The 16,194-nt window shown below is 38.5% G+C and overlaps 1 protein-coding gene across 3 annotated transcripts in view; it reads right to left on the bottom strand.

The window, feature by feature from the left end:
• Nucleotides 1–2,132: 2,132 nt before the first annotated feature.
• The window catches only part of ADAM23 (ADAM metallopeptidase domain 23), a 79,597-nt gene continuing 65,535 nt past the window's right edge, over nt 2,133–16,194 (bottom strand). Inside the window, exons 25-26 of one of the 3 annotated variants that reach the window (XM_054210221.1) lie at nt 12,021–12,111; nt 2,133–5,421 (exon numbers count right to left, since the gene is read on the bottom strand). In XM_054210221.1, the coding sequence (XP_054066196.1) occupies nt 5,373–5,421; nt 12,021–12,111 (140 nt within the window). In that variant the 3' untranslated portion in view covers nt 2,133–5,372. Of the gene's footprint in view, nt 5,422–12,016; nt 12,112–16,194 lie in introns of those variants that run through there. The other 2 variants (XM_054210222.1, XM_054210223.1) reach the window with 2 other exon arrangements.

Here is a 16,194-nt window from a genome sequence, read left to right as displayed (position 1 = left end):
TAGACAAAGCCAGAGGTAGCGCAGATGAAAACCTATTGCTTCACAGTCCCAAAAGCAAATTCAAAGCTTGTAACTTGGTCTGATGGCTGAGGAAATGTGTCAGTGTATGGTATGTGAACAGTCAGAGAATTTTCTTAAAAGTGATGCAGTGCTGGGCTTATGAAGTCTGAGAACTGGACTTGGACCAGGAGATTTGTTCTGGTTTCTGCCTCTCCACAGTTAAGCATCACGTAACAGTGTGTATCCCAGAGAGGACCAATTCCTGGGTCAGTGCTTCAGACTAAACCCAGCCTTTGGGGCAGTAATACTCGTCACACTACTGGGAGCCTGAGGCAGTGGTTAGGTCAATCCTGAGAGCAGCAGCTTCCCTCCAGGTTGTAGGATGGATGCTGGGCACAGCTGTGTCCTGCATGCAAGAGCAGGCAAAAAACATTTAGTTCCTTCATGCTTTGAGTTACCAGTTTTGGTGGGGAAATTCTTGTACTGGCTTAGAAAGTGCCTCACTACAGCACGGCCTGTTATACTAGTAGTGATAAAGATGAAGGATGTCCTGTGACTTATGACAAAAAATAAGCTCTTTTAAAACAAGACTGACACTTATTACTGGGTTTCTACAAATCAGAGCACGCTGAATTACGCCACCCTCAGCGGTTTGTGTTTGCTCGTAAATAACACCCGTAAAGTGGATGTCTCTGTTGGTCTGATAGAGAGTCCCTGTACTTAACCTAGAGGCCATACGTCCTCTTGGCGTTACGCGCTTCTACTAAAGAACTTACTCAACAAACCTACAGAAATGTGGAGATGTGCTGCTGTGCTTGCTGAGTTCCGAACAACAAATCTCTGAACTGAAGTATAGTGTGCACAGCTTTAAGATAATGTTTTTGTGACCTTTGGCTTTCAATAGTATTGGTTTGAGCATCACTACTACTAAAATTCCCAGTTAGTTACTTTTTTTTTTCCTTCAAGCTTTTTGAGGGCACTTAAACAGTCTCTGTTGTATTTCTGATGGATGAGTCACGCTAAATTTTTCAGCTCTTGTGGGTAGGAATCTGTAGTAAGTGCATTTAGAACAAAAGGTGGTTTTTTTGGGTTTGTACAACATGACTTGCTGTTGTGTTGGTTTTGTTCTTAATAAGTGCCCCTGCAAGATCACTCTTCAGTATTTCATGCTGTAATTGTCAAGGTTTTCAAAAACAATTTTAAGAATTTTTCTTGTAAAAATCAAAGGCAGGTATGCATCTATCTATATGTTGCTTCTGTATTCATATGCTGCAAAAGGCTTAACTCCTACTTTAGGAATGAGTGTAGACAGTCATTATAGCCAAAATGTTGCATGTTCATCTTGAGTTTCCAGATGAATCCTCCTATATTCAAATGACAGGAAATAAAAGTGGATGATAGTGGATCTGTGTTCCCTCACTCTATAGTTCTAAATGAGAAACAGGATTTCATACATAACTTTGGGATAGATTAAGACAAAAGTGTATTTTTTCTCCCTGTCTGGAGCTGGAGAAAGCACAAAAATAACAGTAGTTATTTGTAACTGTGTTATGCATTTGTTTTCCCAGACTGGCTTCACTAGAGTTAGTCTGGCCAAAAAAAACCCACAAAAAACCAAACCAACCAACCAAAAAAAAAAAAAAAAAACCAAAAAAAACCAGAAAGGGAAACTGAGTTTCCTTCAGTAATCCATTAAAATGATGACCATACTATTTGGTTATATGAGGCCTTCAAAATACTTTTTAAATAATTACATAATTTTAAACTTTATGTAATTGTAGAATTCAGATTTTTGAACTGCAAAAGGCCTCCTTGAACTAGCTGGTGCAGGCGGGTCTCATTCAACTGGGTGAAGCCTGCAGCTGGGACGGCAGCAGGCCCAGCAGCTCCTTCTGGGGGTCTGCCCAGCCCTGGGTGCTGGGGGCTGAAAGCCTGTGCGCAACATCCTCTCACGGAGGGAACCTCGCTACGAGACGGGACACAGTTTTAGAGATCTTCAGTAAAAGAAAACTCCAGTCCATTTCCACTGCTGTAATGGTGGTGATATCTTGAACACAGAAATTAAATAAAATGGAGAGAATAAATAAGGAAAAAATGGTTCAAAATTAAAAACTACTCCGTTCCATGTTCATGATGTTTTTAATACTCATCTTGCTAAGATGCAGAACAAGGACTATTGAGTTTCCATTCATTAGCAGCCAACAAGATATGAATGAGTATTAACTTCAAACAAAAACTGATTTATAACATCAAGTTGTGCACTTAAAAAAATAATTACAAATCATTTTTAAAAGGAAGAGTAACAGTGGAAGCAATAATGAATATAAAACATGACTGATTAGGCTTAAAACGTAACTTCAAGTATTCTATGGCATTTCCTCAGACATTTGTCTTAATTTTGTTTGTGCAGTACCCATCTTTGCATAGTAAAGAAAAATTGGTTAAACTCCAGCCTTAAGTAGTCTGTTTCTTTTAACATGCACCTATACAGCTGTTAATTTGCCTAGCAGACTTCTCTTGTAGGAGGATCAGATCAACTCAGTGAGATCATGCAGCAAACTGGAAGGAGCTATACAGTTACCACAGTTTCTTGTCCAGATGAATACAAAAATGATGGAGTAAATATGCAGCGGATGAAATGGAGGCAGCGCTGACCAGGTCTTCCTTTGATGACGCTTTGTGATGAACAAATTAACACCAAATGCGTACGTACTTCCCAAAGCACAGCAAAAGCAGGATGTAGAAAATCAACACCTACCAAAACCAGTTTTTTAATTGTCTACCACCACAGAAAGCACTTAACCTTTACCTACCCTGAGCTGCTGTCACTGTGTTCTGTACACACAGAGCAGAACGCAAATGTGGCCTGCCACATACGCACAGTGGCTGATGAGTGGAGCATCAATTCAGTCAAGAACTCATAATTCCTACGAAACCGCTGGTGTAAATAGAAAAGTTACTCCAGCACTGAACATATGTACATAGTAGTTGGGGACCACTGTGGTCTGAATTAAAACATCACATCACACACTAACAATGTTGTTTGTGAAATGCTTCTCAAAGGTTTATTACACAGGTAGTTTACGTATATCCAGTTGATTTTACTTATTTTAATTTTTGGTAACCACAACCACTAGTGTTTCTGGTGTGGGTTTCACTTGCTTTGGAAGCAGAACCCTAAGATAGTTGGGGATTATGTTCCCAAGCAAAGTACTTTTAGAGGACAATAATACAGCTGCAAATATTTTTGGTTTGCCATAACAGTATTGTCACTAACTTCATTCTGCTTGAAGCCAGACAGGAATTTTTCAGAGTAAGATTTATAATATATATCAATGTTGACTACCTGTGTGCAGCACCTTTAACTCATAACGTAGTAAGTGTTAATGTGATTATGTTAAAGCTGTTTAAAAACATTTAATAATAACTGTCAACCAAAACAATGTATTGTAGCTCTCTTGTGAGACTGCTGGATTGAACATTATCATAATAAGAAATATAATTGAAATGAGATTTTGTAAGTCACAGGAAATCTGCAGCATTTTCTTAATGTTCTGGCTCTTAAAGCTAACTCAGGAAATGGATTTCCACTGAACAAAGATGCAGTAAGGAGTGGAACTGGACTTCTGTTGTTACTAATATCCAACCTTTACATCAAATCCAAAATTACAGCAGTTTTTAATTCTGATTATCAGATGGAGCAATGAAATTTTCAGGTCACTTCACTTACACAAACTGAATTACCCAAGTTTTAATCCAAGGTGAAAAGGATGAGCCAGGCTGTACAGCTTGATACTTTAAGGGAGGCCTAAACTCGACATCCTCACACCGTTCTCCAGCCAGACACACCTGGTTATGGGAACAGCGCCGCTGCCCTGCAACTTCCCTGCAAAAATCTATGTTTGGACACAAGGTGTATCTAGAAGTAATTTCAACACCCATCCCCCTGAAATTACATGGGATTGCGCACCCTTTGTGATGGTAACTAGGTATTGGTAGCTGAGGGTCAAAGTACTGATTTGTGTTATATCCCGAAGAGTGAGAGGCATCAAAGAGATACAGGGAGTGAGTTAGAAACGTCAGTCACCTTTGGAAGCCCGTTCGGGTGGGTGGGCAGAAGGCAAGAGATGATAACTCATTCCAAGCTTTTAACATTTTGTGAGTATTTTAAGGCTTATTTAAGTTTTTATTTCACAGGATCTAGACATGAAAAAAAGTAGCTATAGTTAAAATAAAATAAAAGCTTGGCACTTCTGTGATTAGTTTGAGAGGGTGTCACTTATCTTACATTATATTACGGAAAATCTGTATAACAGCCAAAAAAAAGTAATCCAGACTTATAGTCAATACATAGATATGCATTTATACATTTTAATTGGTTTTGGTTTCAAGCATACAAACTTTAGATCATATCTGTTTGGTGTCAGAACTCCCTGCATCTGCATGCTATTATCTGCCTTTTTTGAGCAAGCCCAGAATATCTGCTGTACAACATGCTACAGGAAAAAAAGGGGAGCAAAAAAAACCCAAAACCAAACCCAACATCAAAAATAGATTTACATAAAGAATAGAACCTTTTCATATGGAAATCCTTTTCCCTCATATATATATATATTTATATATAATCTGTGAAAATGATATGTCAATATCTTATTTCCATATTTACACTTTTTCCTTCTTGGAAGAATTACAACCATCACTTGATAGCTTCCATACCCAACAGACTCCTGGTCCAGGAGACCACAACAAGGTCGACAGCGAGCTCACAGAGCAGGGAACTCTGAAGTCCAGCAGCAGAATGCACTGCGTGGCTGGAAAAGCTATCGGAGCCTGCTATCAGCTTCCCAGCGGTTTGTATTTATTGGGCTGCAGATTCTGCTTGGGGCCAGCTTGCTAGCTTGGTTGGTTGTACGTGAGCCATGCAGGTTACCCTTTCAAAACTCATGCCACTGGAGTTTGATAAGAAAAAGGAATTCATGCGAACTCAAGTGAAGTCAGAGTGCCAGCAGGCTGGGAAAAAAAATCTTCTGCTATTTCACTGGTTTGGAACAGTTCTGTTATTGCACTTGGTCTGTGTGTCTCCTCCTTTGTTTGAGGAAAGAAAAAAAACAACCCCACCTGATTTTGAAACAGTTTGCTTGTAACGCTTGTCAGTTAACTTTAACAAGAGAAAGGTGAATGGAGGAAATACTTTGAACTTATCTCCAAAAAGGACAGTCTTCTACCACCTCAAATCCTAACATCCCAGCATTGTGTTTATAGTTACTATTTTTCATGTTCTTTCTTACTCGTTTAGTTCCTGTGCAGCTACAGCAAAGACATCATACCCAAAATCCAGTAGTGCAAGAAGAAGCTTTTTGAATTGCATTTCTTCAGATAGGGCCTTGTTGGCTTGGATCGAACCTTCGTTTTTTGACATTTCTTCCAGGTTGCATCAAAAGGAGATGAAAAGAGAAAAATGCAAGACGTTAGACATAACAGGAACAATGTCATCGCCAAGGTCACAGTAAAGTAAAAGGCTCACACTGAGACAGTTTAACAAGTAACTTTTCCAAGGGGTAACAATTTAAGGAATTTGGTTGCATGCTTTCTGTAGCATAGTATCAAGTATTGGTCTCCTTATGTAGTTTAAAGATCATGCTGGCATACAGAATTCAATTATTTCTGTAGTACTTCAAGTGGTGCTTTAAATTTGCAGAAACTTTCAGCCCACAGTAACACGTGTGTCCCCTAGGCCAAGAAAGCATGCGTATACCTAAAGGGAATGAGTCAGAAGTGCAAGTACTGGAAATACTGAGCACACGGAGACTTGAGTTCTCAGAGCAAGTGCCCATCTCTGGCAATACCAGAATTTAGTTTACGTGTTCCAGTGTGATGAAAAAGTGAGTGCCTCTGTGAGCTCTTACCCCACTATTGACCATAACTGCTGTGAATCTTAGTAAGGTGCAAAACGTAGCAAAAACATTGCATTCGTAGGAGACTGGACAGTTTTGTAAATTGTGCGATTAGAATTTAAGGTTAAGAGTGGATAGCAAGCTGGTCGGTGATATCCAGTCTCCTGCGATACCGATATCCTATGTCAAACAGCAAGACATTAGGAAGCAACAACAAAAGTTGGGTGCAACCTCCCCGGTATCTGGCTTTATGTGGGGCATCAAGCAAGGGGCTCATGCATTTAGTTTTAACATTGGGCATATGCACCACTACCGCCACCAAATGACATGCAAAAAATACAGAACAGGAATTCATAAATTCCCTAAAGCTATACACCAACCCCAGGACTTTCTATTTTCTGCAGCCCTGCTAAGTACTACCACTGCTACAATATTTATAAATGTACTATACACAAGGTTTGCCTGGTGGTTTAAAAGACTAATGGATGTATGCAAAGGCGACTTCTTTTTGAGCAGATTTCCAGAGACTGGTAATTCTTGGGCATCTGTTGTTTTGTTTTTCCCTTGGGTACCAGTGCCTACATTTTTGCAAGGTGAATGCTTAAGAATTGCTGGTTTCTGAAAGATTGCTATATTAATCTTTTAATCCTTTCTCCTCTAGGAGTACCATACTAATGCTCCTTTTGAATTACGCTGACATTACTTCAATATCTCAGTCCATCCTCCTCTGTACTACAGGTAAATTTGAGACGAGCAAATTATTTTTTTCAGGCCAACTTGCAGAACTGCATGATAGGAAGTATGAATATAACTTAGTTAAATGTGAGCTAAAACCCGCTTTGCATCTGCTTGCCCTGCCAGTTTCAATGGGGAAAGGACGTGTCTGCTTCTCTTCCACTCCCCCGCCCAGGCTTTAAATACTGTCTAGCATACTCGAATTCAAATACTACCAATGAGCAACTAAAACAAATCATCAATGCATGTAAAAAATCCAAATGATGTAACTTGTCCTCCTACTCTAAGGAAAGTACCGTATTCCAGTTTGCTCGAAGAGGACAAGTCATTAAAACACACTGAATTACGTTCTGTTACCTGAGCTTATTTTAATTAAAGAAAAGGACTTACAAGTCTTAGAAGTAGGTACAGAGGACAAATGCTATGCTAGCTTCCCTGCACAACTGTTGTAACAAAACTCTTTTGACTTTTATCCTATCAAATCTTTTCTAACTGATCTCTACCAGCGCAGTATCCCAGCAAGGGCCAGTGGGTTGTACGACAGCTCGGACGGCACCCGTGCCATGAGGCAACAGGCAAAGTCTGCTGTGCCCTCGCCGAGCATTCTGTGAGCTGTCCAAACCATACATTTACTCATTTCCTAGTTTTATCCAGCAGAAATATACACTTTAAGGAATAAGTTACTAACCAAACCAGTACTTTTCTTCACTTGGGATATTCCGCTAACAGTGTTGTATGAGAAAGAAACATGTGAGGAACTAAAAGAATATTTAACGTAAGAGCCAGAAATAGCCTCTGAGATAGGGAACATCAGGTACAGTGTCAGTAAGGGAACACAGAGCACGTGTGCAAAGCATTATGAGGAGCCTGCCACATCTCTCTGCTGCGAGCGTAACACTTGCCTGCCTCTGTGAAGTGCTACCCTGCAGGAATACGGAATTCTATTCTGATTCCCCAACATGCTTTAACAACTTCATCCCAAACCACCACCCATTTTAATACTAAACTGAAGACAGCAGTCTTACTTAATCAGCAAATAGAATAAGTCTCTTTCTTCCCCAAGAAAATTACAATAAAAAGAAAGGAAACTAGGTGAGTATCAGATCTTGGATATTTGCACCTCTTCATAGCTGTGTATTAGAGTGGTACAAGATTCCTTCAGTAAAACAGTAAGGCAGGGGCAGAAGAGTCCTCTGTGGAAGGACACACAGGAGAATAATGCTTTTCCTAGTTCGTTCTTTATCTGAAAGATCTTAGAACGTTAACTTCTTCTTGCATTTAATGTTTAAATGCCTCTTTAAATAATGAGGGTAAGCCTTTCAGTCTGTAATCCAACCAGATAAAGTGTCTCAAACAAAACCAAAATTATAGTTGTTTCTGAATCAGAAAAGCACACCGTGCTACAGCACATCACTGCCTCTGTAACATGGTCATCTTTACAAATGAAAAATATTTCATAAAAGAAAGCTGGTTTCAAAAAGGCTGGATGTTTGTAAGAAATACCTTGCTGTGACCTTCTGCATTTTTTTTCAACCAATTAGGAATGTGGCTACAGAGTATGTTACTTGCAAATCTGTGTCTGTGATCACACAAATGCAAAGCTTTACTTAAGCATTTAAAGATTTATCCAAAACCAGTATTTTAAATGCAAAGCTTTACTTAAGCATTTAAAGATTTATCCAAAACCAGTATTTTAAACACTTCAAATAGCTAATGTTTTCATAGCCATTCCTGCAGCGTGGTTCAAATGCTGGACATTAAATAAATGGCCTTCTGCTACAGAACTGATTCAAATTAACAAAATGAGGGACTAAAATTACCAGCTTAAAATAAAATGTTAACCTGCCATTTTTTCTCACTTTTTTCCAAGCTCCTAGAACATATCTCACATTTGCTTCTGACGTTTGTGTAGTGGTGACTGTACTTAGGTCCCAATACATGCTTTACAGAAATGCTGGTAAGGGACCGACGCCTCCTTCCTCACAAGGTTGCCATTAGCATTCACTGCCTTATCCTGCAGAAACTTTTGGGGTCTAAATGCACCTGCACGAACCAGTTAAAAACTTGGCATCTGTAAGGACTGGGTAAGTCTTTGGTCCATCCGTTAATTTTCCATTAAAGGGACAGAAAACCCCGCAGCTCTTCAGCTAAGAAACAATTGCTGTAAATAGAATTGTGCCTACAGTCAGCTCTGCTGTCAGACACTTTTGCATTCTGATATAACACGCAGCAGCTTTTCATATGCATTTCCACATTTTACTAGCAATGCCTCTTAGCAGTGCTGCTTTATTACCAAAAATTGCTTTAATTAAAGCAGTTAAAGTCAGCAACAAAAGCATTTAATTGGCTTATATTACTGCAGTAGCTTTGCAAAAGTAACTGAATGTATGCTAGAAAAAAAAAGTGAGCGTAGGCCCCTGAGACTGCAATTGCAGCCAATGAACAAAAGAACTATTTTAATGGTAAAAAAGTCCTTCCTGTAACAGTCCTATATTAAACGCTGTATATTGAAATCTTGTGCAGACTTGCTGCATCAAAATGAACTTCACGTTTCATGAATGCTGTACTTCTGTGCATTTCCCAGCAGTTCCGGTAGAAATATGCAGGGCTCCCTTACTGCAGTCTAAACACCAACAGCTTTAAAAATACTACGCAAGGCTCAACTGAAGTAAGATCTACTTCTCAAGAGTTTCCGCCTTTAACTCTAAGCCACCTGAAATGTGTAACAGGGCTCTATACCTCCTAAGATTGTCAGTTAACTTTTTTCTTTCCTGTTCTATCCATACAGTAACTTGATTAGAAAAATTAACCAAGGATTTGTTCTTGAAACTGGAAGTTGTTAGGTTTTTTTTAACTTTGTTTCTCCAAACTTGCACCAAGCCTTCTTTTCCACTTCCCCTCCAACCCACCACCCCGCGCCACTTCAGTTCATGAGCAAAGTTTGCTTAGTTGCAGCTTACGTTTGATATGGACTTGACACCACAGTACCGTATGTTCATATGAACATCTGATAACCTGTGAAACAGAAATCACATCTCCCAGTTTGTAAAGCATTGGCTACCTTCTCTCATATTTGCAGAGACTAAACATATCACTTGCTTAAAAAGGAAAAGTTAAAATCCTCTTTATTATCCTCATCTGCCCCTGCAGATAAATCTGAAGCAAAGTATCAGAGCATCTACGAGTGCTAGTCCTTCTTTCACATACAAGCTGAAAAGCCTTTTCTGACCCCCAGAAGAAACATGCACTTCAAGCTGTGAGCTAGGCCAGGCCAGTGTATTTGAGGTTCTGCTACAGAATAAACATTTGTATCTTGCTCTTTTGGGAATAAGAACTTCAAGAGACACTTCCAATACAGCTCCTCTATAGGGATAACAAGCTTCTACGTTTGGGCAAACGACTGACACCAGGATGCAAAGCTGAATGCTTGTGAGAGTATTTTGAGAGAACTGGAACACAAAGAAGAAATAAACAGTCAATTAAATACTTTACAATAGTTTCAGACAGGGAGGGATTCTTCTAAAGATCTGTGTTGATGCGAGTTCTGGAGCGCAGGCTTGCCTGGGGCAGCCCAGCTGCTCGCACAGCTGTGGCAGGTGCTGCAGCACTCATGCAAAAGAGCAAAGGTGGTCACAGCACCAGACAGCTTAAACAGATTAAGAAACCGCCTAAAGTTTTTATATTTTTATGACTCGTACTGTGTTTTCAACACATTACCTTCTGCAATACAAATGTATTATTTAGGGATGTGTACTCTCTGTGAAGTATATGAATTGCTGAGTAACAGACATATGTCTCTAATAGTAGAAAACTGGTCCAAAAGCATAATCTGACATTTATTTTTTCCAACAAAATCTAGCTTGCTTAATTCCCATGGGAACTTGCAGTATCAATGTTTCCAATATTATCACTTTAAATGTGCGTGCATTGTTGTTCTCAATAAAACAAAAATTTTAACAGAAATGATAAGGCAAGCCCTGCACAAAATTTATCTGTATTTATTTAGAAAGCTACTTGCAGTGAAGTGCAGGGCAAGAAGAAAAGACAACCCTCAGTTCTGCCACTAACTGAAATCTTAATGTATTTTTATATGCTTTATTTAGGTTAAAAGACAACTCTCTCCTATAATTTTGCATCTAGTAGGATCTGATAGAAAAAATGTAAATGTACTTTTATTAGTTAATGCTATAGAATATGTCCAAGTATTACAGAGAGTCTGGGAATAATGCTTTTTACAGACTAGGCCCTTACACAGAAGAAATCTTACAATCCATCAAATGGAAAGAATCCCAGTTCTTTCTTGTGTTCACACCACATGCAAATCCATTTCTGTCACTGCATATTCTAAAGTGCGTACCTCATTTGAATTTCTGCCTTGGAACACAGATTTGATGAAACAACATAAGTCAAAAAAGCATAAATACTAAATTATTTTACTGTTTATAAATATGGAAAATATAAATCTCAGCCATATGAGAGACAATGCAAAAGATATCGGACCGAATTAAAACTATGTCGTTTAGAGCTGCCCTGTAATAACTTATAAATACTGGAGGCTGACCTAGGGGTATTTATTGTACAAATAAGTGGATTTAATTTATTTAACTGATAAGAAGCTGTAAGAAAAAAAATACAGCAGCTCAAGGTAAGTCTGTCAGCAGGAATTAAAAAGGCTAATGAAGATCTTGTTCTTATGCTTAAAGCTTCCATGATTTGCAAGGTTACAAACATTGATTCTACATTTAGATCCTTTTTACCAAACATGGACCATGCATGTAGGTAGACTTGACACTACAAAAAAAAAGTGAGAATTAAATACAATAATAATATTTTTTTAAATGCAAATTTATAATAAATAAATAAAAATAAATCAGTAACCACAAACAAAAGTTAGCTCTGGCAATTCCGAGTCAACTGTGTCAACACGTTTGTTACTGAAAGCTACTCAGCTACTGCCACCACTCACACATGAAGTCTTTAATTATATCGAAGTTTATCAGTTTGAAAGGACTACTGCATTCAAAATGAACGCTCCTCAAGACATGTGTCTTTCGGGGTTTTTAACCACTGTAGTCAACTTCTGAGGACAACACTAGTCAGTGGAAATGAAAAAAAAAGGCCTTGTTCCCTAAGTGTTAGGGTGAACTCATGACCGTTAAATTTATTCTTTTATTGTTCTTCAACTTTGCACCCTGATGGCATCTGCTACTTTCAAATCTGTTTCCTCCTCTTGTTCAGCGCACACATAATTCTTTCTCTTTAAAGCAGTTTGTTATAGTTTGGTGGGGGAGTTACGTTTGATATCTTGTAGCAGGAACTCAAAATTTAGTGATGTAAGCAAGAAATAGAAATGCCATAGCCACTGAAGAGAAGACATGCGGCATTGCTTACTTAAAGCCCCATCCTGTCCCCCCAAGGACAATAGCTGCTACCAGGATGGCACCAGCGATGGAGCCTATTATAAGATTGGTGGCACTAGGACCTGTGATAAAGGATTATGGTAAGACAGACATAAGAACCAACCACTTTATTCATGTTAAGTGAAGCAACTGAAGGGTAGTCAAACAATTCAAGGAGTACAGACATCACAGAAGGTGATGTCTCCAGACAATTTCAGCAAGCCCAACTTAGTTTTCTTTAACAGTAAGAATGAACAAAGCTGTTGGTCTCTGCATTGTGCTATGTTGACTTCTACCGTAGATAAAAACCTAGTGTTAGACAGTAAATTTCATTGTGACTTACTCCATTACCTAGCAAATGAACTGTCAACTGAGGACACTAGGATATTGGTGAATAATTAATTCCTTAACTTAAAAGGAAAAAGAATCAAAGCTGTATGTTTTATGACTACAGAAAATGAGAAGAAAAAAAACCTACAATCAAAAAGCCTAACTTTTTTCATGTACATCCTGAAAGGTGGTAGATATCTTAATTTGACCTGAGAGCATCTAGCACCACTTGCTACTCAGAGTCCAGACTCCCTACAGTTACGTCAATCCTAAATTTACAAAAAATTGTTTGACAAAAGCAAAAGGATTACATAATAAGGAGCAGAAGTTGAAATAAAAGCTGTATTCCCATTAAGCTTTCCAAACATCAAAGCATCTCTTCAACATCCTCAAGAAGCTACTTAACAACAAAGCGGGGAAGGGTGGAGCAGGAAAAAAGGGCAACAGAAAGAAGCAGCACAAAATATGTTTGTGCAATTTTCTGAAGAGGGCAAGAGGACACCTAAATAAGATAGTCATAATTGACCCTTAAGTGCTCTATTTACACAGGGTGGAGGAAAACTGACAACAGACTTTGAGTAACATTTTAATTGCTCTGTACATAAATTTCCTATTGAGCAGTCTTTGATGTAAAGCTCATTGCATCTGAGCTCAAGGCAAAACAAAATGAACCCAAGAGTTCTTGTGCAGCATATTGCACACGTTTTGTTTAAACATTTACATATCCAGGAACAGCCTTCAAAAACGGTTCTTACCTCCTATCCCAGTCTCCCCAAACCAAGCAATTGGAATTTTCCTATTTAAAATGTTCTGAAACTGAGTTTGGAAAACTGTCAGACAGCTAACATAAGGAAGAAAAAGGAGCAGCCAGAGATCAGCAAAGGAAAGAGCAAGGGCAGCTGCAACAACTTAAAGTTTTAAGCTGGTACCACAAAACCTTCTGCCCAGTCCCAGACACTACAGTAAGTACGTGCCCTAAGTTTTAAAATTTACTGCAGTGACCTAACTTCACTGTATCCATTACATGTTTCCCATATCAGTGCTTCTGGAGATCAGATTAGCTAAAAGAAAAACCAAGGTTTAAAAATTGCTTCCTGCAATTCTGACACAAACAGTATTCAGGATTATTAATAAAAGACCTGGACTGAAAAAAAAAAAATAGTGAGCTTTACAGATATGAGCAGTGCACAAATTTGACAACAATAATTTTTCACAATTTGGAAGAACGTATCTTTATCTGGACTTACCTTTAAAGTCACACCTGGCTCAAGTCAACAGGAGTGAGCACAGTGGAGGGTGAATTAATGCCGTTCCATAGGCATTATATTCCCAATTAAGGCTTGCTATCAACAGCAGCCTAATGAGCTTCTGTACCTGACTCAGATCTATCGCTTACTCTGGATTTTATCAAATGATTGCACACAACAAAAGACTGAAACCACAGCAAATAATTTATCTGCAATAAATGTTAGAAGTCTTGAAAAATTCTGAAGCCGATTTCTTTCTAGCCATTGAATGCTGTCTTCCAACAAAAGAGTACAATGATTAATGATAGTAATATAGTCGTATCTTTGATAAGGAAGTACCAATTGGCCACTTTTTTACATCCCTCTTCTTACTATGTTTCCTGGTTGTTAAATGTTCACAGGGAAAAGTAAATTAAAAATAAAATCTATTTCACAGCGTGCATCCATTCAACAAACAGCAGTTTGTTCTTTCAATACAGAAAATCAATATGGTTTTATTTACTATAAATATCGAAGAATTAAGTAAAAATTTAAACAGAAGAGAATAATATACAAAATAATTATGATCGGTTAATAGAAAAGAAGTTACTAAAATTATGTTAAATAATAAATGGGTCCTGATAAAAAACACTTTTTGGATCTGACCCAATTTTATAAAGTGTCAGTGACTAAAGAAGTGATGTTCCTTTTTAGCACCCAAAAACCCCTGAAAATCAAACGCCAGTGAGAATTAGGCTATCTGCTAGAGAGAGCCTAAGAGCAGAGTAAATGATAGATGGCTGTGGATAAAGGCACGTCCATTCCTCTGGAATCATTTTAAAACTATTTCACAGTATGCTGGGAGTGAGAGTTCCTAGGAATGCAGAGAAACAGCTATTTGTCCTGCTAAAGAAACTGAAAAGGCTACATCAAGGTAACATTTCACTGATGATCAACAAGACTATAATCTCATTTCTGCTTCAATATAAAAACAAAGCTCACCAAATACTTATGATTACTAAACAGCAACCATTTGTCTACCATAGCGGAGGCCTCCAAGTAATGAATTCCAGTTTTGAAATACAGAGATTTAAGAGGATTATTGGTGAGCCGTTTTAAGACCATAACAGACTGTAGATAAAAGTACTTACAATGGGACTGCTTTTACATGTTATACCTTACCTTAAAGATGAATGCCTTAGGCTTTATTAAGCATTATCAAGGAAATTGTATTATTAATAAAGCAGAATTTTGCTAACAGTATGAAGCTCGCTTTGCATCAGTTCCTTTTAGTTAGTGACATTCATGAAGAAAAGTATAGGTCAGTATGTTTCGGCTAAATAAGATTCTCTAGTCACTGAACTCAGATGCTTAACAGAAATACATGCAAACCAAAAGTAAGAGGAAGGTTTTAACAACCACCATATTGTGGGGTCATTTTCCATCCAGACTATCACAAGTTGAACACTTCTGCCATACTTGTTCCTTCTGCCGTACCACTGCTATAACCTGCAGACACAGATTTATCAGCTCCTGCAACTACGCGAACCGTAACTGCCTGGCACAGCACCCTTTCCTGCAAGGCATGATCTGCTTTGGCACGGCTATCCTACCATTGCTAGTCGTCTTTTAGGACCTTGACACAAATCCTACTGAAGGTGTTAAAACAGAACACACCTTCAATTTCAGTGGACTTCAGACTATTCCCTAAATCTTCATCATCATCGTATAGATTCTACAAGAGTTAATATATATTGCTTTGAAACTCTGCTAGTTGTAGAAGAAGCAAGTTTCCTGCAGATTGTCCTGCAGATAACAACACACTGTGGTGGTTTGATATTTTCTTTTCTTGCCTATCGCTTTGCCAGGCAAATCCTCTGGTTTCAGTTATCAAAGCTAAGTACCCATTTTAGGATGACATCTGGAAAAAAAAACCAACTCTGCCATTTTGTCCCTCATGATTACTACAGTAAATTTATAAACCACTAAGAAACTAAAGTTCTTCCAGCACTTTGAAGAAAAGGTTGCAATTTGCAAGTGAAATGGCAAGGAAGAAGGGCAGGACCTGGCATCATGTTGTGATGAACACAACCTCCCTGAAGCCATTGATGGTAGCAGCCACCAGGGCCTGAAGGGCACTAGGAACAGAGAGTGTATTTGTGTTCCCCATGTACTTTCTTTAAACAAAGCAACAAAAAGGCTTGCCTTGAATATACGTTTGTATCTAAAGGAACCAGAGGACAGAGAAAAGACCGATGGGATCCAGGAAAGAAGAATGGATAGAAACAAAAAGAAGAATGAGTCAGGTAGTAAGTGATCAGAGGAGCGGAAAAATGAAGAAAAGCTGGAATTAGAGCAGAAGGATACAGGAGCAAGAACAAATGGTCGGGGACATTGGTCAGAGCTGGATGGACCAAGACAGCAGGTAAGGGAAGATAAAAACAGAAGGGTGCAAGGCAGAACGTAAGCAAAAGGCACACGGGTCCTCAACCTGGAGGTAAATCTCTGCTCCAGAATCCAGGTCCCAAATCTCTACAATCTTCGGAGTCTTCAATTTTTAGCAAACATTAGCAAAAATTTTTAGCCACCAGTAAAACACCAACCTGATCT

This window comes from Rissa tridactyla, chromosome 7, assembly GCF_028500815.1.
Source record: "Rissa tridactyla isolate bRisTri1 chromosome 7, bRisTri1.patW.cur.20221130, whole genome shotgun sequence".
In the NCBI taxonomy this organism is placed as follows: domain Eukaryota; kingdom Metazoa; phylum Chordata; class Aves; order Charadriiformes; family Laridae; genus Rissa; species Rissa tridactyla.
Note: the sequence above shows the minus strand (reverse complement) of the source record. Positions and strands in the feature narration are given on the sequence as shown.